The sequence below is a fragment of the Pseudonaja textilis genome, chromosome 8 (assembly GCF_049901715.1).
Source record: "Pseudonaja textilis isolate UNSWEBS1 chromosome 8, rPseTex1.2, whole genome shotgun sequence".
NCBI lineage: Eukaryota > Metazoa > Chordata > Lepidosauria > Squamata > Elapidae > Pseudonaja > Pseudonaja textilis.
In genome coordinates this window covers 21,309,202-21,332,789 of record NC_141997.1, presented here as the reverse complement: position 1 = coordinate 21,332,789, position 23,588 = coordinate 21,309,202, and the positions used below count along the sequence as shown (strand labels likewise).

Here is a 23,588-nt window from a genome sequence, read left to right as displayed (position 1 = left end):
CAGTAGATACAATCCATCAAATTTAATGTGTTATCACATACAACCCTGTGGAATTCCAGGGTAATAAGTTATTATATATTATAAATGTATTTTAGTCACCTTGTAGCAGCAGCACTATGTTAGATGAATTTTCTCAGGCTGATGCCAGCCTGATCAGATAACCTAGCTGTGAATGATAGATCTATGCAGTCCATATCCATATTTGAAACATATGGGATACATATGCAGCACCAGACTCCAACTAGCAGCCATTCTCAGGACTCTTTGACACCATTAGGACTTCAGGGAATACACCAGCACTTTCAAGGCAGATGCTATGTTCACAGTTATAGACACTTAAGGGTAGTGTCAGCATGAATTTTCTGTAAAAGCAGAGTATTGCTGCTGCAGCTGGTTCTTTTATATATTTCATATATGCAATACACAGATATAAACTAAAATTGTGACTGATTCCTGCCCAAGTTAAATAACACAAAACCCAATGAATTCACATGTATTGGGTATCTTTCAGTGCTTTCTTTCCAATGTCTCTCTCTCACATACAGAGCTGAACTCCAAATATAGTTCTTGTTAATTGGGGACAATTGTTGTAATGACAAGGCAGTCGAGTTGTTTGATCATGAACAACTGAATCATGGTGATCTTTATTGGTGTATAGTCTTGCATTTATATACATTTTTAGTTATCCTCCCTCATTGGTTAACTTTGGTTACTGCTTAACTTTTGTTACTGTTCAGCACAGTAATCCATACAATTAATTATCTCTAGTTAAAGTCTAACATATGTCTACTTCCCCTCTCTAATCCTCCTTTATCCATAGATTAGTGACTTTGTTTGCCTGAGTTGTATTTGCTTGGAAACATTCTTTATCTGAGGTTTGCCATCCGAGATTGGAACATTCCTGCAATTACAACTCTACAAGACAATGTAAATGGTAAGTCAACCATCTTTCAACAAATGCTTGCATTTTGTGCATCATTCTAATTGATGTTGCAGTGCTTCAATTGTCTCTCTTGGGCTTCTGATTCTTTATCAACATCTACTGCATTTAAGGTTCAAACAGCAATAAAATACAAAGAAAACACGATTGTTTTTTGACGTGTTGACATTGGACCCCAACTTTTCAAATAAATCTGTAAGGCAGAAGTCCGGCATTTTGACATATTGTGTAAAAAAGATGGACATCCCTATGGAATATACATACTGAATTAAACAATACATAAATATATTATTGAAATAAAGTCTAATGACACAGATAGGACAACCTGAAGCACCCAGCCTCAATTCTGCAGCTCCCAAGTATCTGTGAACACATTCTTATATTTTACTGCCAAGCAACAGTGATGAAGATCTAGTAGTAGGCATGTGATGGCTCAGAAGTGATACAGAAGGCATTTGTTCTTTTTCTTCTGTCCTGTTACCCCTTGACAAGCAGCTGAAATAGTTGGTTTGGCAGGCATGGCATAGCAAAGCTTTTTCCAAAATTTTGAATTTAAAGGTAGTGATTTTTCTTCTTTCCATTTCACCACTTGGCTGGAAGAAAGAAGTTCCAACGACTTGGGCAAGAAATCAAAATCATTTTTTGGCATGTATTCTATTAATATGACTCTGATCTTTCTCTCAACCAAGGCTTTATGCAGTCCAATCTCTAGCTCGTACATGACTTGGTCAGAGACATAGTTTCGGCTCAGAATAATAATTAATCTTCGACTTCTGTCAATGGATGTTTGGATGTCATCAATAATAGCTGTAAGTTAGAAGAGGTTATATTTTATTTCTATGAAACCACAATTATCCATATTTTACTAGTTTTAGTTAATGTTTTATGCAAAAAATATTTTGAATATTTTATTTTAATTTATTAATCAAATTTATATAGTGGCCCATCTTCTCCAAATAGACTGGGTGGCACATATCAATAAATAAAGCAATATAAAACAGATACAAATTTAAAAGGTTACAGTAATAAATAGGGGGGTGTGTGTGTGTGTGCGTGTGTGTGTGTCTGTTAAACCATATAATTATGCTAAAATCAGTCAGCAGCCAAATTTGAACATTTCAGAGCTTAGGACAAATTCAGATGGATGGATGGATGGATGGCAGGGAGGGAGGGAGGGAGGGAGGGGAGATGTTATCTGCAATATTTTCAGAAACAACCATATACCACATCTAGAATCATTGCTTCATTCATCCAATGCTTTTTATTTGAGCAAAAGAACAAGCCAAGAGTTTCAGCACTTTTCTCCAAAATCACAGCAAACGAATATATGTGTGTGTGTGTGTGTGTGTCTGTATTGTGTATGTGTGTTTGAAGACAGTATATAATATACAGCAGGGGTCGCCAACCTTTTGGACCTCAGGGACCACCAAACTCATAATTTTAGATCCCAGGGACCACTAACCGGTTCTGTGGGCGTGGCCTAATTTGTGGCTGTGGTTTGGTGGTCATGTGATTGGCTGAGCATGGCTTGTATGTAAATATTATAAATATTGATTTTTTTATATAAAAAAGAGCAACTTTTACCCAAAATCAGGCAAAACAGGTAATCATTCAGTGATCTATCTATCTGCCATCAGCTAACTCAGTCTCTCAAATTTGCTTGCCATGAGTCTGCATTGAATAATAAAACCTTCAGTCCTAAGGGAGGTTTGGCTATGCTTAAAAGCAGAGCCGAAGATCTAAAGACCAGCTAGAAAGCAAGAAATCCAACTATTTCCTGCTTCCTAGCTAATCTAAATCTCCCGGCACAGCAGAACAGATGATGGTCAGAAAAAGGAAAAATAGCAATTTAACAGGCAAGTTTACCGGGCGGGGAGGGTTCCCGTGGGCCATGTGGGCAGCGCAGCTTTGTGTTTCTGTGCAGCCTGGATTAATTGCTTGGGGGGGTGCTCTGGGGGTGAGATTTCTCTGCAGCCCACCAAAATGTTCTCACGGCCCACCAAAATTTTCTCGCGGCCCACCAGTTGACAACCGCTGATATATAGTATATAATAAAATCTCAATGATGCTATTTCTAGGAAACTAAATGGCTGTGGTATGGTGGTAGGATTCAATTTTTTTACTACCAGTTCTGTGGGCATGGCTTGGTGGTCGTGGCAGGGGAAGGAAACTGTAAAATCTCCAGTCAGAGGTGGTATTTGCCGGTTCTCCGAACTACTCAAATTTTCCATGACCAATTCTCCAGAACTGGTCAGAACCTGCTGAATACCACCTCTGCTGTGGTATATTTTAAATTTAAGCAAAAGAAAAAGATATTTTACCAATATATTCATTTGTCTCATCTACTTACCTCCTCCAGGAGAAATATCTCGTTCAAAAATGCATAACTTATATCCAAAATGGTCTTCTAATATTTTAGGCAGTATCTCCAGAGCAAATTTTCTCTCTTCACCACATATTGGTGTACAGTCTTTCAGGTAAGACACAAAAGCATCATATAGTTTTCCATCTATAAATAAATAATTCACAGAGTCAGCATACTTTTCTGACATAATTACTTATAGGAATGACATTCAGGCAAGCTCTCCTATTTTGTTGTACGATTGGCTAAATAACATTTATTTATTCTGTAATTATTTCCTTTATAAAACAATCAAATAAAGATTGTTTATGGCATATTAAATGCGGAGCCAAAGGAAGACAGAAACAGATGAACAGAATCAATAATTTTCCATTTTGTAGAACAATTGTGTATCTGTGTTACTTTCCAAAACCAACTCTGTATTCCTAATTTCTATTTTCTTTCAGAATAGAGAAAGACTACAACAATAAAAAGTGAAGAAGTTATAATTTCTTTTTTTTCCTCCTTTGATCCTTATGGATTTAAATCAGTACTATTCTTTGTTAAGTCAAATCAATCATTTTACCTCCCAGTGTTTCATCCTTTCCCGTTATAGCTCTGAACAATAAAACAAGTTCAATCTTGAATATTACACAGAGAACCACTATCATTACAGCAATAAAGGAAAACATTATGGCAGTTATCATTCCAGCAGTAAAGGCATGAACTGGTAAATCTGGATTAGATTCTAGAAAGAAAAAGAAGAAGAGAATAGATTATTGCATAGGAAGGCAAGCTTTTCCAATAATCACAAGAATTTAAAATATTTTCTAGCCAAATCCCTTTCTAGTATGCTTTGAGACAGAAATATATGTAATAATATTTTGCCTTGTACTTCTATCTTAAAATAGAAAAATATTCTTACAGTCTATAAAGATATGAAACATTTTATCTATGATTAAGTAACCTTAACATAGCCTTCTAAGTTTATATATTATATCGTATATAAATGAAGCCACCAATTCAGAACTAGAAAGTCCATTTGCTTTCACTCAAGATCAATATTTGGCATTAAAGAAGCAACTAAACATCAAATTCATGTACCATGTACTTTTAGCGGATACATAGAAGGCTTTATCCATTCTCAATTATTCTTTATACAGTAATGTATCCAGCCAATTTTATGCCAGCTGGACTTCAGATTGTCTATAAGATGATCAGCCTTTCCAGGGACACCAGACCGGAAACATGACCAGATGAGCTAATTTAATTTAATTGTAAGGGTATATTAACAAAATCTTGCAAGTAAGAAAGTAGAAATCTTCGACCATCTCCTTTACAGCCTGAGAAGCTAGAGATGGTCCCTTCTGAAGGCCTTTCTCCACCCACTCTCCACTATGCCCTCTCTTATCTGACCACTCCCTATACAACATTTTTTCATCCTGTCTCTCAAGGCCCTTCTCATAGATTACTACCAGTACAAAGCTTCATTTCTGTAAAATAATCAGAGGTGGTATTTAACCAGTTCTGATAAGTTCTGGAGAACCAGTAGAGGAAATTTTGACTAATTTGGAGAACGGGTAAATGCCACCTCTGTCTGGTCCCGCCCCATCTATTCTCTGTCTCCCAAGTCCCAGGTGATTGGCTGGGTCTTCTTTTGTTGCCCTGCACAGGAGAAAAGAGCTGGAAAGCAGGTAAGTGGGGTGGGGAGGAATGGGATTTTACAGTATCCTTCCCCTGCCATGCCCACGAAGCTACACCTACAGAACCAGTAGTAAAAAAATTTGAATACCACCACTGAAAATAATCCTTAAAAACAGAATCAAAAACATCATGCAGTTTTATCTTTTAATATTGTAAGCTTCCCCAGAGTTACCATTTGGCAAGACAAGCAGCTAATACATTTTACAAAGAAATAGTTTACTTTATTGATTAGCCCATGGGCCATATCAAAGTGCGAGCTCCAAACAAATTATTACTAAAATCTGATAACTATTTTAAATGGAATTGGAATAAAATACAATTTAAAATGAGATTGGAATAAAATTTAATATATGTATAAATAAAATATGATAAAATTATATTTCACTGTCACCTCTACAATCTACATACAAAGAAATAAATTATGGGGACATTGGCAGATAAATGGACAAGTACACTCATTCTAAATTTTATAGAATAAAAATCAATGTTAAGGAGTTTTGAATTTTATATATAAGTAGAAGAATGCAAGTCCCAAATTAAAAATCACCTAATTTTTTGTCTACTAACAGAGAACTTCATGGAAAGACCTTTTTATTATTTCCAAGAATTATCAACAAATATGTTAGTATCTTCTGAGTTTAAGTAAGTGAGGTTAATATATGAGTTTGTAGGTATTGGTGATGAATAACTGGCTTATGAACAGCAAACTATAATCTCATTGTTATTCTATGTAAACACTTTAACCAAAAGTCATTTTGATAAAGTAGATGAATATAAAATATTTTAATCTATGTAGTGTTTCTATCCAAAGTTGACTTGAAATGCCATTAGTTTTTCTAAAAATAAATGCTTAAAAATATAATCAATTAACCAAAAATACTGATCTTTGCTGAGGAAAATCATATTATTTTGTACAATAATATTGATGTCTTTCCCATTTTTTAAGAAAACTGAACACTCAATTTATTAAAAGAATTCATATTTTTCCCCTGAATTTGCATAAGATATTAGATGACAATTCCAAAACATTACGGCATTTTTAAAAAATACATTTTTATTACATTAAGACAAGAGTGTCAAACTTGTGGCGTCATGTTGTCATCATGTGATATATCACAACTTTTTGCCTCACTAAACCAGGGGTGGCCATGGCCAGCGCGTAACGCATCCGGCCCATGGGCTACAGGTTTGACACCCCTGCATTAGGAGATGGGTCTGAGTGTATGAGAGTATTATCTAGAGATACCATAAATGTTTATATGTTAGAGGGTATTAAGTTGCTATCTCTGAAACAAACAATTACATCTACAAAAACTCAAATTTAAATTAAAATAGAATTCAACTAGTAATTAGCCTTGCATAATTTTCAAGTTCTATTATCAGCTACATACAAAATTATTTGCTCATTTTCTAAGAATTCTTTTACAGTTTATTCTTTACAGTTTATTTTTCCTCCATATCAGTTTAGACTGATATGGGTCATATGGAGACACCTGTATTTAATTTTTAAATTAAAAGTTAATTTTTATACTAGATTAAACTATACAATACCTTTTTGCAATATAAATGTTTGATTTTCAAAACCATTTTCTGAAAAGATGCATTGGTACGAAGAATTGAAGTCCTTTTCTTTCACGTGTTTAAACCAAAGTTGTTTCATAACATATTTTGTTTCATTTTTATCACTGTTAAGAAAGGGAAATTGATAGAATAACAATGCTATAAGTATTTACTCTGGGGAAAGCTCAGTGAATTCAATGAACTTAACTTTTAAATAAACAGAAGAGAACTTATTGAATTCAATTAATTAATTTGTTCTTCAGTCATAAAAGTTAGTCCTGCTCTCTTCTTCAGGCATTTTGATGTATCTGGAAGGATTTTGGAAGCTCCCAAGTATGTGAAATATTCTTCTGTTGACTACTTTGTTAATCTTGGAAATATATACCTTAAATTGTGTTCTTTATCCTGAAATCTTTGAAATCTATACTATTGACAACTTAAAATTCCATATCTATTTACTGCTTAAACTTCTCACTACTTAAAATTCCAACTTCCATAGCATGAATTCCAGAAGTTGCATTTCCAGTATATTTGCAAGGTATTTGAAGAAAGTTGTCCGGGAATTAAAGCGTAAAAAGATTAGTTTAAATAACTAGCTTATTCCCATTTTTAAAAAATGGCTGGTTTATATTTTATGAATGAATAAAATAGGAACAATTTCATCTATCCATAAAGTCCCATTCCTGTTACGGAATTTTCATTTAGGAAAAACAGTTGTTATTCTTTCTCCAAAGAATAGGACAGACTTTTTTTAAAGGTTTTTTTATAGTACAAATATGTCATTTTATTACATTGGATATTAGTCATAGTAAATCACATTGCAAAACTTATCCCAAAAAATTTAAAATGCACATAGTCCTTGACTTATAACAGTTCATGTAGTGATCGTTAAGAGTTACAACAGCATTGAAAAAGTCAGAGTCGTGTGATCACTTTTTGGAAACTTCTGACAAGCAAAATCAATGGGGAAGCCAGATTCATTTAACAATTATATTATTCATTTAACAACTGCACTGATTCATTTATTGACCATGACAAGAAAGGACACAAAATGAGCAAAACTCACTTAACAAATGTCCTACCAACAAAAAATTTGGGGCTCAATTTGTTGTCATATGTCAAGGACTACCTAAATGTCTAATTATCACATAAGTGTACGGAATATTTGCTTATGAATAGTACTTACTATTTATGTTCGACCTTTTGACACAGTGAACTATTACTCTGACATATTTCTATATCTTTACCATGCACGATCCAATAGAGTACATAGGAGAATTCAACAAAGTTCTTTGAATGACCTAAAAATGCTGTGCAATTGAGGATTTCCTCTTTACCTAACAGAAATATTTATTTAAAATTAATAATTTTAATCAAAGACTTATAAATATTACAAAGGAGAAGTCACAATTTCATACAATGATCTGCCAATCCAGAAATATTCTCCTTTTTAATCCTCTTCGGTATTAAATTTTAAATCAATGATTAATAGCTTTTCTTCAATGAATATTTCCTACCTGCTGGAATTCCTGACCTGATGATATATATTTAATATAATTTAACAACTACAAATAACAACAAATAAGAAGTTGGAAATTTGAAGAAAAAAAATTGACTTCACTGGCCCTTCAAACTGACAATATTAGAATTCCACTTCTATAATCATTTGTTATGAAATACCTTATGTACCATAGGACTTACCAACAATGTTTTGGTACTCTTTTATTCTCAAAAGAGGGAAAGCATTGTAGGATGTTGAAATACATTAAGTTTTCTAAAATTTCAAAAAAATATTTTCTCATAGTACAACTACAATAATAACTATAGATTGTTGTGCACCACAATCCTGCATGCTACATCTATTGCTAATGAATATGATAAAAAAAATAGTTTACATGCTATGGACTACAGAACTACAAAATTGTTAGAAAACTAAAGCACCTGGATGTTCTGAAATCTCTGAAGCCAGTTGTTTTTAAAAAATGACAGTGGATAAAGATACTTCTTTGACAAGAAAAATAACTAATTCTTTAAATTAAAATATCACTCTTTATTTCTCTTTAGAAATCTTTCAAAGGCCTGCCAGCTACTTGTTTCTAAATGCTCTTTTCTTACTCTACTCTTCTAGAAGTAGTGCAGACTATTTTGAACAGATCCTGGATTTAGATATAAACCAAGAAACATCATTTATTTAGTAATATAGTAATATCATTCTAGCTCAAGCACAGAAAAATCTGATATTTTAAAGGCAATTTATACAGCCAGCTTTTGAAAAGGCAAACTTGTTGATATAGCCAAGCATCATCATAGATTAATAATAAAGAGAAGTACCTATTTCAGTTGTGAAAACATTATGACGAGGTCCAATTAGCCTTGGGGTTACTTTTTCCTCAGTATCTTAGGAAGAGAAAAGAGATAACTTAAATTAATTTTCCTAAAGTCCATCATGATCATAATCGCTAACATGTTGTCTTTACATAAAACATTTTATTTTAAATTTTTAGGTGAATTGGCCATTTAATCAAAGATGATTCTTCATTTTAAAAACATGATTTTGGACTGCTCCAGACCATTAGGATGTATTCTCAAAATTACATAGCTGAATTTTCCTCTCTAAGGAGGGGAGAATCCAGTACAGCAGAATGATGTTCACTATGGTGGTCTTCTAATATCATATTCAAAATAGAGGTATGATGCATTGCATATAAAACAAGAACCACATTAGCGGCATGCATACTCACAGGACCAAGCAAGATAATATCAGGGAGTCCTCAACTTATGAGTGGTTGCTTAGCAACCATTCAAACTTATGACAGACCCCCCTCCCACAAAAGGTACTTACGACCCACTTTGAGCCAGTTCCAAAGTTCTGACAGCTGATCTCCTATGTCACATGACTACATTTCGGGAACTTGGAAACCCATACTTTATGACCATTTTCAGAATCCCATGATTTATGATTTTTTTTTTTGCCCAAAAACCTGTATTTACTTCAATTTTTCAGTAAAAATGTCCTATAGTGAACACTAGGTTCACTTAACCACCATGGTGTTCATTTTACAACTACCTCATTTGCTTAATGACCACTGCAAAGAAGGATATAACATTGGAACCAATCCCATGGTGATCTGTTTTATGACATTCAGATGACCGTAATGGGCAGACTCCATTGTGGTCAACAGTCAAGGACTATCTAAATCGGAGATGGCTAACTTTTCCAGTACTGAGTGCCCAGCATGGCTTGCATGCGCACGCCCCATGCAAAATGCAATACACACGTGCCCCCATGTATCCAGCTTCATGCATGCACACGCCCCATGTACACATGCATGTCCCCCCCACATACATGTGCATCCCCACCCCTGCTCCCCACCCCTGCACATGCACCCCACCCCTGCACATGTACCCCATCCCCCATGCATGTATGCACATCTCCAAACATACACCCTGCCCCCCATGCATGCACAGCAGAGACCCGAAGACCAGCTGGCCAATGGAGGTGTTTGCATGTATGCACGGCGGAGCTGACCTGGGGCGAAGGCTAGCGTGCTCAGAGAGGGCTCTGCGTGCCACTTCTGGAACATGTACCATAGGTTCGCCATCACAGACCTATATCAAGCAATAAGGCTTACTTCACCCAGTTATACAGTCAACAAGCATGAAGGACTTGAAGTGGAGATAATTTCTGATAGAAAGCTGCTGGCATGAGATAAAATTGAAGGGCTGTGCAGAGGACTTATTATAAGACCCTGTCTGTGCACACAGTCATCTCTTGGGCCTCTGTTTTCTCCAGCGCTGTTTGCATTACTAGCCAATACATGTATAAGCGTGGACAGCTTAAGCAAATGTAATCCATAAAGATAAGAGGATTGGAAAGTCTTTCTCTGTGTTGTTTTCTTGAGTTCTCCATTACTTCATAAGATACTAAAATTCAAATCTGTCACATTACAGCAAGAACACCACTGATTGTGGTCCCAAGACATTGAACAATTTTACATAGCCTCACCTTTAATATTTAAACTGGTGGTACTTGTGCTGTTATATTTCTTTCCTGCATGAAGAATTGTTTTTACACATGTATATTTTCCACCATCCTTTTTTGTTAACTGATCAATGTACCATTCTTCTTCACCTCTCTTATTAATATTCTCTATGCAGTCCTGTTTCAATGAAGATGTTTACAAGTTGGCTTATTATAACATAAAATATACAGATTTCTTTTTTAAAGTGGGCATGTTGTAAGATAAAGCTCTCTGTCCTATTGGAAAAAAATGCATCAATCTCTTTTTTCTAATCAATTGGATAAATATGATTGCATTAAGCATTCATTTGTTTTATTCAAAAATTATTCTGCTTAGAATTCTTAACCTGGGAATAAGTCCTACAGAACCCAAGTAGAATAATGTCAGGGTTCCAAGTAATAGATCCATAGAAAGAAGAACTCCAAGGCAAACAAGTTCCTCAAAGAACAATTTTATTGGAGATATCACATTAGCACAAGCTGGTGAAAAACGACTCCGAAAGCTCCTGCCTGATTAAAAAGTTTCTCCAAACAATCAGTCACATTGACCAATCAAGGCATTGGCTCGTTGCCTGGATACTGTGCTCCTCCTCCCTCCAGCCACATGTTGGAATGTCCTTGGTTCCCACAGGAAACTATTTTGTTTTGGCTACAAACCCCCATATAACTATTCTCCCCCCTCCCTATCCCTTCTTCGCAGCGTGGCAACCCTGAAGCCTCCAAAATGGCCCTAGACAGGTTCACTTCAGAGCTGACAAGTAGTATGCATAGATTTTGATATTTAAACTAAATCCCCAGAATTAGTTGCTTAAAATCAATTCTTTAAATCTACTCCAAGAAAATAAAAGAACTTTTGGAAAGAATGAATACAATGCAGAAACAACCTTATGTCAATATTCATTCTTTTTCAGTGAAATATGTAGCTATTACTAGAATGTATTACCAACATAAGTTTGTATTATAAAATGGCATTTATGGAATTAACAAATGAAACTACCTGTAAATAAAATGTTCCCCTTATACAAATCTCTGTTAAAAAGACATTTAAAGAAGGATTTATTAAAAAAAAATTATTTTTCAACAACAGATAATTTGACTAGGACTTGCCGTCCAGCTGTAGAAGACACTGGCAGAATAGTTTAAAACTCTAATCAGCTTCAGGCTAGGATTCTTGATATATTTATTTTCACCATTTATGGAAACAAGGATATGAATGTTAGCTATATTCAGAGTTTTTTGAGTAAGTGTGTAACTCCTCAAATGGGTAGTGGTTGACAAAAGTCCTCTCTTTGTATACCAATTCTACAAGCAAAGTGGAGAAGTGTCACCACTATGAAAGGTTCATGAACTGCTATCTAAATGATGCAGAATAATGTCTGAAAGATTCTCTATACCATCTCTATAGTATACACTATACTCCATTGAAACTACCAGGACCACTAAACAAAGAGGAGGACAATGTTGTTCACAACGTATACGGTCATTTTTATTTCTGTTGTTATTCCAGAGTATGAATGCAGTGAATGACACTTTCCATTGTGGTATATTATTATCTCCTTCCTCCTGACTATAAATTATTTCTTCTATAAACAAGAAAGTGTTTTAAAAGTACCTTATACCACGTTATGTTGATAACATTTGCAGTATCATTTGGACTACTGCATGTGAAAAAATACTCTGTCCCAATTATTCCATCTCTTCCAGTAAGCAAATGCTCTTCAGTGAAACAATTGCTTTTATTTCTCTTGATGACAGTTAAGGACCATTCCTTACAGGATTTCTTCCAGGTTCCATTTCTGCATGGGGACACAAAATGTGACATATAAAGCAGAATACTTGTTTCAAGGAGGAGATATACATCCAACCTCTTCATATTATCAGAAACAAACTTGTGAAATCCATGTGAAGAAATTAAGGATATAGATCTCAAAAGTTTAAGAACATGCCCATTTTTTTTACTGTGGCACACACTTAAAACTTCCTAAAACTTGGATAAAACCAACTATTCCAATGGCTGAACTAGACTGCCAATCACAGCTACTACTTTGCTTATTTACCATCAGGATCAACTTAAACCTCACTCAGAAGTGCTAGAGTGAAGAAAAGTCCGATCAAATGAGCATCCATGTTGATTGATACAAGTATGCCTTCTTTTTTCCTTCCTTCTCTTGTAGTAATTTATAATCACAGTTTAGCTAGACAAATATATACACAAAGATGTATAGTTATTCATTTTTAAATTGTGTTATGGATAATCCTTGCTTAATGACCACTTGTTCAGTGACCATTCAAAGTTATAATGATGCTGAATGAGTGAAATTTATGACTGCCCCTCATTTTTGCAGCTGTCCCACATCCCTATGGTCATATGATCACAGTTCAGGAACTTGGTGACAAGCTCGGAATTACAAGGTTGCAGCATCCCATAGACACTTGGTCACTATTTGTAACCTTCACTGCTGGACTCCAACAAGGAAAGTCAGTGGGGAAGCCAGCAGTAGGTGGCAAATGGCAACAAGGCTGTCAATCCTCAAAATGGTGAGCCTCCGGTGGACCATCTTGGAGTTTTGCCATTCGGTGTGGGAAGGCTTACAGGCATAATGAAAAACAGTAGACTCGTGGCATGGGAGGTGGACAACGAAGAAGCAACTGGCCAACAATCAGATGGAGAACAAGCCGGCAGCCGAAAGAAAGAACTAGGCCCATCAGAAAGATTCAAGGCCTCTAGAAGTACAACAGCCATGTGGGTGTTCACTTCCAATTAAATGTGTTGAGTATCACAGCAGAATACTCTTGAATATACATGATTAATATAGAAGACATTTTTTTTGTGGTTATAAATCATACAATGTTTAGAATGGGAGGAATAAGCGTATCACAGGTTAAAATTACTATACAAGGCAGGTTATACGTTTATTTTATCCGTTTTTTCTTCATTTTTTAAATTCATATCCACACATATTTTTTCATTCTTTTTAGAGACCTATGTAAATAATATTAATAAAAGTACAATGAATGGTGCTATATTTTATAAATATAAAAGACTATTATTGTCCTTGTTATCATTAAAATGGAGGAAGGATAATATTTTTCTTCTGTTCTAGGGCATACTTCAAAATTGGAGAGAAACTATGCTTTAGTTTTGATTAGAGGCCTTAAGAAACAAATATATAAAATGAGAAGGTTGGGGGAGTTAACTTTTTCATGATTGCCAAAAAGTTTAGGTTCAAGAGATTAGAATGACAGTGGAGAAAATAATCAATGTTGTCTCCATTATAAAACAATTAATACACATGAGAATATTTGGAAATTCCACTTTAAAACAATGAAAGGTTGAATTTATCATTTTCTTAAAATGCAGTTGCTGAAATATCTATGTAAATCATAGTAGTGAAGTGCTTAAGTATCATTTCAGTGAGAGATAGACTTATTCATAATTTTTGTAACATTCTTCCTGTTGCAGACATTTTGGGAAAAAAATAATTTACAATACTCTTCCTGTTATACATGCTCATTGTGGCTAAAAACTGTGCCATCGCCTTTGGAACTAAGAAAATTGAATAAACAAACCACAACTTCTGAAGCAACAGTGTTATTATGTATCTGTGCTCTGCCACAGAGTTTACTGATTCAAAGCTTCTTAATGCTTTAAAGTTTTAAAGACTAGTGGCACCAAGATGATGATGATATCCAGAAGACTTTGGCTATCTTTCTTTTTCAACAAATTCTGAAAGATCTTAGAAGCTCTAAACTGATGTTTGGGCATAGGCCAATGACTGAGAAAGGAGGAATAAACTGAGATTTCACATTAAAAAAAGTTTTATCAATCCCCCTCAGTCCTGGAGGAAGCCATGCAAAAAGTTTGGATGAAGTGGCTTGTGGAATTAATGTTTCTCCTGGAAGGTTAGGAAACTGTATAATCTCCTAAAATGCTTTCTCCCAGATTTCTCTGAGATCAGTTGGCCTATTTTTGGAGAAGGAAGATAGGACTTTAGGAGTTTGTTTTTTAATCACTTCCCCTGTAGACTACAGTTAAACACTCCAAGTTTTTGAAAATGCAAGTATTTGGCCTCTCATTATCATTTCTCCAATTCAGATTTGGACAATCTGAGAGCCTCTTGAACTTTCAGTTCCTGCTTAAAGAGCAGATGGAAGATGAAATAGCCATTCTTTCTTTCCATGGATACATCTAGTGCACCAATTATGTTCTTTCCTGCATTGGGACGTCCTACATATCGTTGTCTGTGCCGCAGTCATCTCAACAGGATTACAGTAATGTGCTCTACATCAGGCTACCTTGAAAACTATCTGGAAACTACCGCTGGTCCAAAATTGGTGTTCTACAAGTTCCAATACTCAGGACATCCCAGGTGTAATTCAAGGTCTGGTTATCATATTTAAAGTCATTTATGGCATAGGGCCTGGCTATCTGCTTGTCTCCAGTCATCCTTGCCATCTGATCCAGTAGAGTGGGTGTGCCCCAAATCCTTTCAGTTAAAGAATGTCATCTGGCAGGCAGGACACGGGAGAGGCAATTACTCTGCTGCAATTCCTGACCTCTGGAATTAGCTTCCTCCCATAGATTTTTCCCAAGCTTATGTTACTTAGAAAATTGCTAAAGATGTGGTTATTCTCCCAGGCCTTGCTTGGTGACAGTTGATTTTAGAGCCACCACTTTGTTTTGTTTTGGTTTTCTGGTCTTATTTGTTTTGATTTTCCTCTGGCATTTTGCCTTTCAAGTCGATTTTACTTTCTGTACATTGTTTTTTTAGTTGTAAGTTGCCCAAGAGTCATTTAGGAATAGGGCAATCTAAGAATGAAATAAAATTAATTTAATTTAATACTGTAAGCTCAGTGCTGGGACAAAATGTAGCAGGTAAGATTCTAACAGGAATATCTTTTGTAGATCATATTACAGTGATCTTGAAAAAAAGACAATTGATACTGAGTTGGAAATTGGACACACACACATCAAACAATCGTTTTTGCTCTAAAGCATAAAAGCCTGGAGATACACTAGCCTAAGGACTGGTCTTCTATACTAACTTACTTATAATTTACAGTGCTCATTAAGTGTTCTGTTATACATCCATTCATTTAGTGACTTAGATGGGTTGGAATTGAAACATGGCCCTTTATAGTAATAGAAACTAAGTCTGAAAATTACTCCAAAGGAAAAGGTGATTTGCTGCTTACATGTATTACATGATTAGAATAATTTTGTAATGATGAAATTTTAATACATGTAACACTTTGTCATACTTTAACTTTAAATGCTACAAATACTGAATGGATTTCTTGCTTTTATATCCCTATTGAGGAGGAAATGATTACTAAATGTTCTTGCTTTTATATCACTATTGAGGAAGAAATGATTACTAAATTTACCATGGGAACATGCAGCATTAGCTCCATTGCAAAAGAGATGGTTTACCTCAAATTACTAAACTGGGTAAATGAATATTACTGAAATGTAACATCTGGAACAAAATATATACTTTATGAAGAAATGCATTACCATGAAGAATCTATACCTTTTATAGTGCATATAACTAACATTGTTTTAAAAAATGCAATGCACTATTTCAGAAGTTTACTTAGGATAAAATACTTTTTTTTATTCTGGAAGCTTCTACTGTCATTTAAAGAAGGAAGTTTGATTTCCATATTAAATTTACCTAACTAAAGGGTGCATTTTCTTTTTCTGGTTCATGGGTGGCAAGTTTTACTGTTGCAAACCTTTTCCCAATACCTATATTGGAATTGTTCTCTAGGTAGGACAACATTAATGTTCAACTATCTTGGAACATATGGGGTTCTCCTCCCATTTGTTTTAATTACTAGGGTTTGGTCCTTCTGATAATACTAAATTAATATCATGAGGGAACCCAAACTTGGTAACAAGGCAACTTTTTTTTTATAACCTGTGTAGCATATGAACCTATACTTTAAATTAATAAATAGCCTTAAACTGTGGGGAGGTTTTGTTGTTATTTGTGGAACTGGAACATACAAATTTGCCAACGCATGCAAAATAGAAATGTATTCAGTTAACAACTTTTTACTATGGGTCAGCACTCCAAACTCCTTGTAGTAATAAGGGATTTACCATGTAATTTTCTAATTAATAAAAATTATTCTTAAAAAGTTGTTAGAAAAAATTAAATAGTTGTTCAAAAGTACATGTTGTTCTGGTTGACTTCTGACTTGCTGAAAATCTCATTTCTACCTTTCTCACCAACCAGAGTTTAGTCACCCACTTCACCACTATTCTGCTGCTATCAGGCATTCAGCCATGTGGCCCCCAGGGGATACCCAGCTGCCATTTTAAAGACTTCTCCCATAGCTTGGCAAACTTGTGCCCATTTATCAGCTAACTGGCCACAAATTGACGAAGGTGATATCCAGGAAACTGAGGATGGATCATAAGGTTGGAGAACAGAGACAAATATGGATAAATGGACAAATATAACTTCCTTCTTAAACATAGCTATGTATATACTGTACCTACCTGAAACAGCATTGATAGATTCCAGTATCATTCAGTAAAATTGGCCAAAATCGCAAATTAGACCCATTCAAATCAATTCTGCTGTCTCCATGAATTAATACTTCTTCTCCTTTTTTCCCTTTATACCAATTGATAACTTGTCCTTTATGCTGTGCTTTCTTAGGGCAGCAAAATGAAAAGTATTCTTCTTCTAGCACATTAATAGGTGAGTGCCTTTTGCAAAGCTTTCCTTCAGAAAATGAAAACATATAGAAAATAGAAATACTATTTGTTACTATTAGAAGTATGATAACACTTGGGCTAGTATAGTTCAACTTTATAGCATAACTTGTCCATGGCAGCAGTTTATTGTTGTTGTTGTTTTGGTTAAAAAAAGTTGTTTACATATATCCTAGAAAGAAAAGTATAAAATGGCAATATTCCTCATTTTGACTTCTTGCTCTAACCTCTTTAAATTCCAGTTTAACTATTGCATCTGTTAACAATTCCACTGCATCTTGTGTTATGAAGCTAACAAAAGCTTAACCTTATGATAATCTGTTACAAAGAAGATATAATCACCTTCTGATTCTGATTTCATGAGTCACCTTCTGATTTTGCCTTCTATACAGTAATACAGTTTACAACATTTAGAATTTTAGAACAGGGGTCCCCCCACCCAACCCCGGGATGTGGCCTATTCAGAACCAGGCGAGATGCATGCATGCTTGCGCACTGGCCCACCACTCATGTGGCACAGTTTTCTTTCCCCCCCACTCAATCGGGCCATCAAGCTGCAAAGGTTGGCGACCACTGCTTTAGTACATTAGAATTCCAGAATCACCAGCTAACAAAAGCTGCATTATTAAGTTTGTTTGTTGTATTGGTCAACGCAATTCTGGCAGCCTGCAGACATATTTTTGGATAGTTGGTGCCAAAAGGCCAAGAAGCAACTGAGTGATACAAGGCCTGTCCATTTGTACACATGTTGTAGGTGCCATTTTGACTTTTTAATATCTTTACCCTACCCATCTTCCAAATCCTCTAGGAGACCCATCATATTCATACTATTTAACTGATATTTTTCAAGGAACCTCATCAATATTTCATGATTCTAAAACAGAATAGTAAACCTCAAAAGGATTTATGTATTTAAGCATTTGTGTCACAAAATTTCACAGACCACTAGTAAAAAGGAGATATAGATCTTATTGACAATGATGCCACAATAACAAGCAAACTTTGGCTCATGATATATTCTTGCCTTAGTTTAATTAATGAACAGTCCAGTTGTAAGATCAAAAAGAGGCTAATGATAAATGGCTGTATTTCAAACTGTGTAATGTAGCATACATAGATGTTCTGTCTCACCTGTGGCCACGAGGTGAGAGTCCAAATTTCCAAAGGAAAATACACAAACAGACAGAACCAGGAACAACAGAGTTAAATTCCTTTGACTGAAGCAGCCCTAGGCAATCTTCCTGAAGCTGCCTGCCAAGTCTGATAACGAGCAGAACCATAAATCAGAGGCAAACGCCACACAGAGAATTTTGTCCAAACTGCTAACTCAAATAAACAAGTTGACCCGAACGGGGATTCAGAGCTAACACGCCCCCTTATATTCTCTGAGGGGCATGTCAGTCTCTTATCTCAGTCCCTGATTTGACATTTCCTTTTACGTTGTATTTCACGTTTCTGCCTGCGTCTTTGCCTTGCATCAAACCAGCATTCCTCGGCTTGATCCTGAGCCAAGGACTCCGGCACGCTCTCTTGATTATCTGCCAACACCTGAGGCACAACCAGGGAGGAAGATTCTGGGGAGGAAGATGATTCTGAAACTTCCAGGCTCAAACCTCAGAGCCAAATCCTCCTCTTCCTCCTGCTCACGTCTGTGTCTCCCAGCAAAGCAGGCTCAAACCTCAATGCCAAATCTTCCTCATCACTCGAGCCTGTGTCTTCTAACAGAACAGGCTCCAACCTCCGAGTCACAACAAGTAGATATGGAACAGAGCTATAAAATATTGTGGTTTGAGTAGGGGAGAAATGATATTTATGTGAAATAGACTCAAATCATGAATGATACTGCAGTGACATTTATTTTTCATTAGTATTAGATAATTTCCATTCCTTGGAAATATTTAGAGGCTGAAACCCCAACCACTTTTGATTTATTGTCTTGCTGAATGGTGCATTTTTACATGAAAGCCACAATACATTGTGATGAAACGAAAACATGTAAATTCACAACTGCCAGCTTATCTTGCCTGATCAACATACCTTTCTCAAATGTTACCCATAACAACTTTCCATTATTTTAACGTTTATGTGTCATGTGCATGTGATAGCCAGCCTCTGATAGCATAGACAGTCTTAAAACAATCAACCCAAAATGTCATGTTTTAAGATAAAGAGAGAAAACAAGAAGAGTTATACTTACCCGGGCTGATAAAGCTAAGGATCAGTGTTAGCAAAACTGCCAGATTTTCAGAACACATTTTAAAATTAGTTTAAGTTTAGTTTCTCCTATAAAGCAAAAACAAACAAACAAAACACATTTTTCAAAAAATCCTAATTAAAATTTAATTCTAATACTATAATTCACTAGTCTTTAATGTGATGATATGAATAACACATACATAATAGTTACACCTGAATCTAAGATTTGAACTAGGAATCAGACTTAAGAAAGTGAACATTTCAATAATTGATGTGGTGAGCTATTCTTTTGCTGTAACTCATCCTTACAAACATGGCTACCCATGTCAACAGTCAAAAAAGTCAAGATGGTGGCAATGATAGTATAATCAAAGCTTCACCCATTTTTGTATCAGGCATATTAGAAATAGGCAAAGCTTTGATTGCATTATCAAGGCTGCCATCTCAACTTCTCTTTTAACCATCTTTATAAATTCCTATGCCCATCATAGATTTTATTTTTCATATTACACATAATTAGCTATTATAGAATTATTGTAGAATCATTGGGCAATCATAAATACTTGATGTCTTTTCTAGACTAACAACATTGGCTTGGAAGTGCCAATGACCTCTCTGGTCATTATTTCCAAGTAATTCTGGCTATTTTACTCTTGAGACAACCATACCCTGCAAGCAGTTCACAGACAATTAATTTTTATTACATATGCATGAGTACAATCCAGCTCCCATTCTGTTTCATTCCTATGATATTTTATTTATGCCAATATATATGCTGCCCAACTGGATAGAGAAGATTCATGATCCATCACAATTCAATCACTGATGTTTCTGACATGAAATAATATTGCATCCTTCTAACACAGCGCTTGAGGCCTGTGTAATCATCACAGAAACAAAATATTATCTGTCTTGTAGCATTGTCTTGTAGCATTGTCACTGTCTTGTAGCATTGCATAAAAGCTTGTGTCCACTTAGTATATAAACCTGGTCATGGTTTACCAGAAAGAGCTGAAGATTCCTAGATGTTAACTATTGAATCTGTTTCAAGAGTTACAGCAGGAAAAGCCAATGTACTGTAGTAGTTATGGTCCTGGACTAGGATAAAGGAAAACCAGGCTCAAGCCCACCTTTAACCTTAGGGGTTCCCCAGGTGACTTTGGCCAATCAATCACTCTTCCTCAGCCAAACTCCTGACAGGGTTATCTCTTGGACACCTGAAGAAAAAGTAAAACATAAATCAACAGAAGCCCTAAACTTCTAAAAGCAAATATAGTCCATGCCTTATTAACACAATTGAGCCCAAGATGCCTGTTGCTAAGCAAGACAGTTGTTAAGTGACTTGCCCAGTTTACAACCTGGTTAAGTGAATCACTGGAGCTGTTAAGTCAGTAGCATGGCTGTTGCAAATGGTGATCACATGTCTTGGGGACACTGCAACCGTCATAACTATATGCGCCAGAATTTTGATCACTTAATCATAAGGATGCTGCAACGGTCGTGTGAAAAACAGTTGTAAGTCACTTTTTTCAATACCGTTGTTACTTCAAACGGTCACTAAATGAAAGGTTGTAAGTCAAGGACTACCTGTAATTGACTCCACTGCAGATTAATTTACCCTTGGAAACTCATCCTATTGTTCAATCAGATTCACTGGTGTGTAATTTAAGATTATTAGCTTCTGTTTTATGAGGTAGCAGACAAAGGGAGGCGGGGAGTATCTGAGGAATTAAGTCTGTGGAGATTCTCAGTCATCCAGGTCATGGTTGTCCCAAAGGTGCTTTTTCAGGAGGCAACTGGACTTTCTTGTTTTTTCTTTTGAAGACATTTCACTTCTCATCCAAGAAGCTTCTTCAGTTCTTCCATTCCCCACGATCCTGTCAGAGCTGAAGAAGCTTCTTGGGTGAGAAGTGAAATGTCTTCAAAGAAAAAACAAGGAAGTCCAGTTGCCTCCTGAAAAAGCACCTTTGGGACTATCTGAGGAATTACAGGTGTTCTTCACATAAGCAGTCATTCAGCAACCACTTGAATGTACAATGATATTGAATAAGTGGCGATTGTCATGACATCTTTGCAGTCATGTGATCATCATTTGAGATCCTCGCTGCCAGCTTCCGACAAGGAAAATCAACAGGGAACCTGGCAGGAGATTGCAAATAGTGAAAGTGTGACATTGTGCTTAATGATAGTATGGGATTCACTTTATGAAGCCAACCAGAAGTGCAGAACTGTAGTTACTAAGTGGTAACTACAGTCACATGACATCACACTTTATGATAGTGTGGCTTAGTGATCGGAATGTTGGTTCCAAATAGTGTTGTTAAGTGAAGACTATCTGTATGTGCATTGCTATATGAAAATATTCTAAAGTAAATCATAACAATAACAATCTGAAAACAACTTACAAACAATATGATAATTAGCAGAAATAGTCTGAATTAATCAACAAATCTTATCTGATTTTTCATTGGTAATAAAATAAGTTATATATTCCTTGTAGCAGCACATAACTGGTTTAAAAATTGCACTCAGGGAGTTTTTGTTATCAAATCAGAGGGAAGGAGTGCTTCATTTAATCTTAAGTGTTTGACTCATCTGTTTAAAAATGTAGTGACTTAGATGATTAAAATACAGAGTAAACACAGAATATTTATCAATTTTGCAGATGATACAATAATGAGATGAGATGATAACGGGTCACAAGGAAGAAATAAAATTCAATCTGACATTGATAGAGAAATTTGTTTAAAGTTACAATGAAATATAATAAATAAAACGTTCTTCACAGAACCAAAAGTTAAATTGAAAAGTCATGGGATGGGAATACCTGTCTTGGTAAGGAATTTGAAAAAAGGATTTGCAATAATAGCTTTTTGCAAATGGAAAGCAGGTGAATATTGTGGTATGGTGGCAAACATTCCACAACATTTCCAAATCATGAAACTAACAATTCTTTTTTTATTCTTCTTTTGATTAGAATGGTATGAAGTATTTAATCTGCTCTGTGGCCTGAAGGTTAATTTGGGACCTAATTAAGAAGGTTCATTTATCTTTCATTTAGGAAAGTGATTCTCCAATTGTACTGTGTAAGGTTCAACAGGTAAGCCATCCAGCCTCTCCCATATTAACCACCAGTAACATAGCCACATCTTGTTGGCTGCCATTGCCTTAGCAAAAAGAGATTCGTGACTGGAGACTTGTTTACTGAAGCACCGAAGTAAAAGTATAAGCAGTATAGCAGTAGAGTAGTAAAACTCAGAAAAAAATGACAAAAATTATCAGGTTTCAGTTGCTGTTATTATGAGTCCATGTGTGCCATCCTAAGGGGCACCCTTGATCTCAGACAAACAGGAAATACGTTTATGGGATTTTAGAGAGATGGAGTCCCAAATAGCTCTTAATAGAGATTTCTAATGAAGAAATTTTTGAGCAGCAAGCTTCTGTGTAGTAAATTGTTATTATTGTACACCATGAGGTACACAGAAGCACTCAAATGATAAATGGATTAACATTTTGTGTCAATATTTACTTTCAAGACGCCTCCAAAAACAGAAGTGAGGAGAAAGTATAAAACACAATTATAATCACTCTAATTACATCAAGAAGAGTAAAACACAATGGTTTTTTTAAAAAAAGTAGAGAGGAAGTATTTTTAACTGTGCGGTCTCTGCATCGTTAATTGTTGATCTCTGACTGGGAAACACTGGTTTAGAAAAGTCAGATTCGGGCTGAAACATTGCTACTACATGGTAATAGAGAGGTTTCTATCTCTTTTTGCTGCCATCTAGTGGTCGTCCGAATTTTTGCAGCCCAAATCTAGGAAATCCAAGGCTGCTGAACTAACCAGCGTTCTCCCGATTCTCCGAACAACGCGCGGCCCGAGCCTTCTGGGACCTGTAGTCCCAAGTACCTTTTGCGAAGGTTCCATTGTGGGAAAGATGGTTCTTACCTTAAGCCAGATGGCTGGTGCAAAGATAGTGGGGGTGCGGCTGAGAGATGGGCTGCCAATGCAGACGCTTTGGAGGCGAAGCTTTTTTCTCTGACGATCCCCAGGCGGGGATCTTATGCTTCTGTCCTAGGACTTGGCAGCAAAGAG

At 35.7% G+C, this 23,588-nt stretch overlaps 1 protein-coding gene across 1 annotated transcript; it reads right to left on the bottom strand.

Annotated features, from left to right (window-relative positions):
• Positions 1-1,206: 1,206 nt before the first annotated feature.
• Positions 1,207-23,574, bottom strand: IL18R1 (interleukin 18 receptor 1). Its single transcript, XM_026707479.2, is given in 13 exon segments — positions 1,207-1,418; positions 1,420-1,747; positions 3,291-3,449; positions 3,868-4,029; positions 6,537-6,670; positions 7,732-7,882; positions 8,877-8,942; positions 10,552-10,705; positions 12,179-12,362; positions 17,078-17,306; positions 19,494-19,579; positions 20,623-20,709; positions 23,442-23,574. Coding segments are annotated over 11 exon segments (1,692 nt in total). The 5' UTR covers positions 19,552-19,579; positions 20,623-20,709; positions 23,442-23,574; the 3' UTR covers positions 1,207-1,351.
• Between the last annotated feature and the right edge of the window lie 14 nt (positions 23,575-23,588).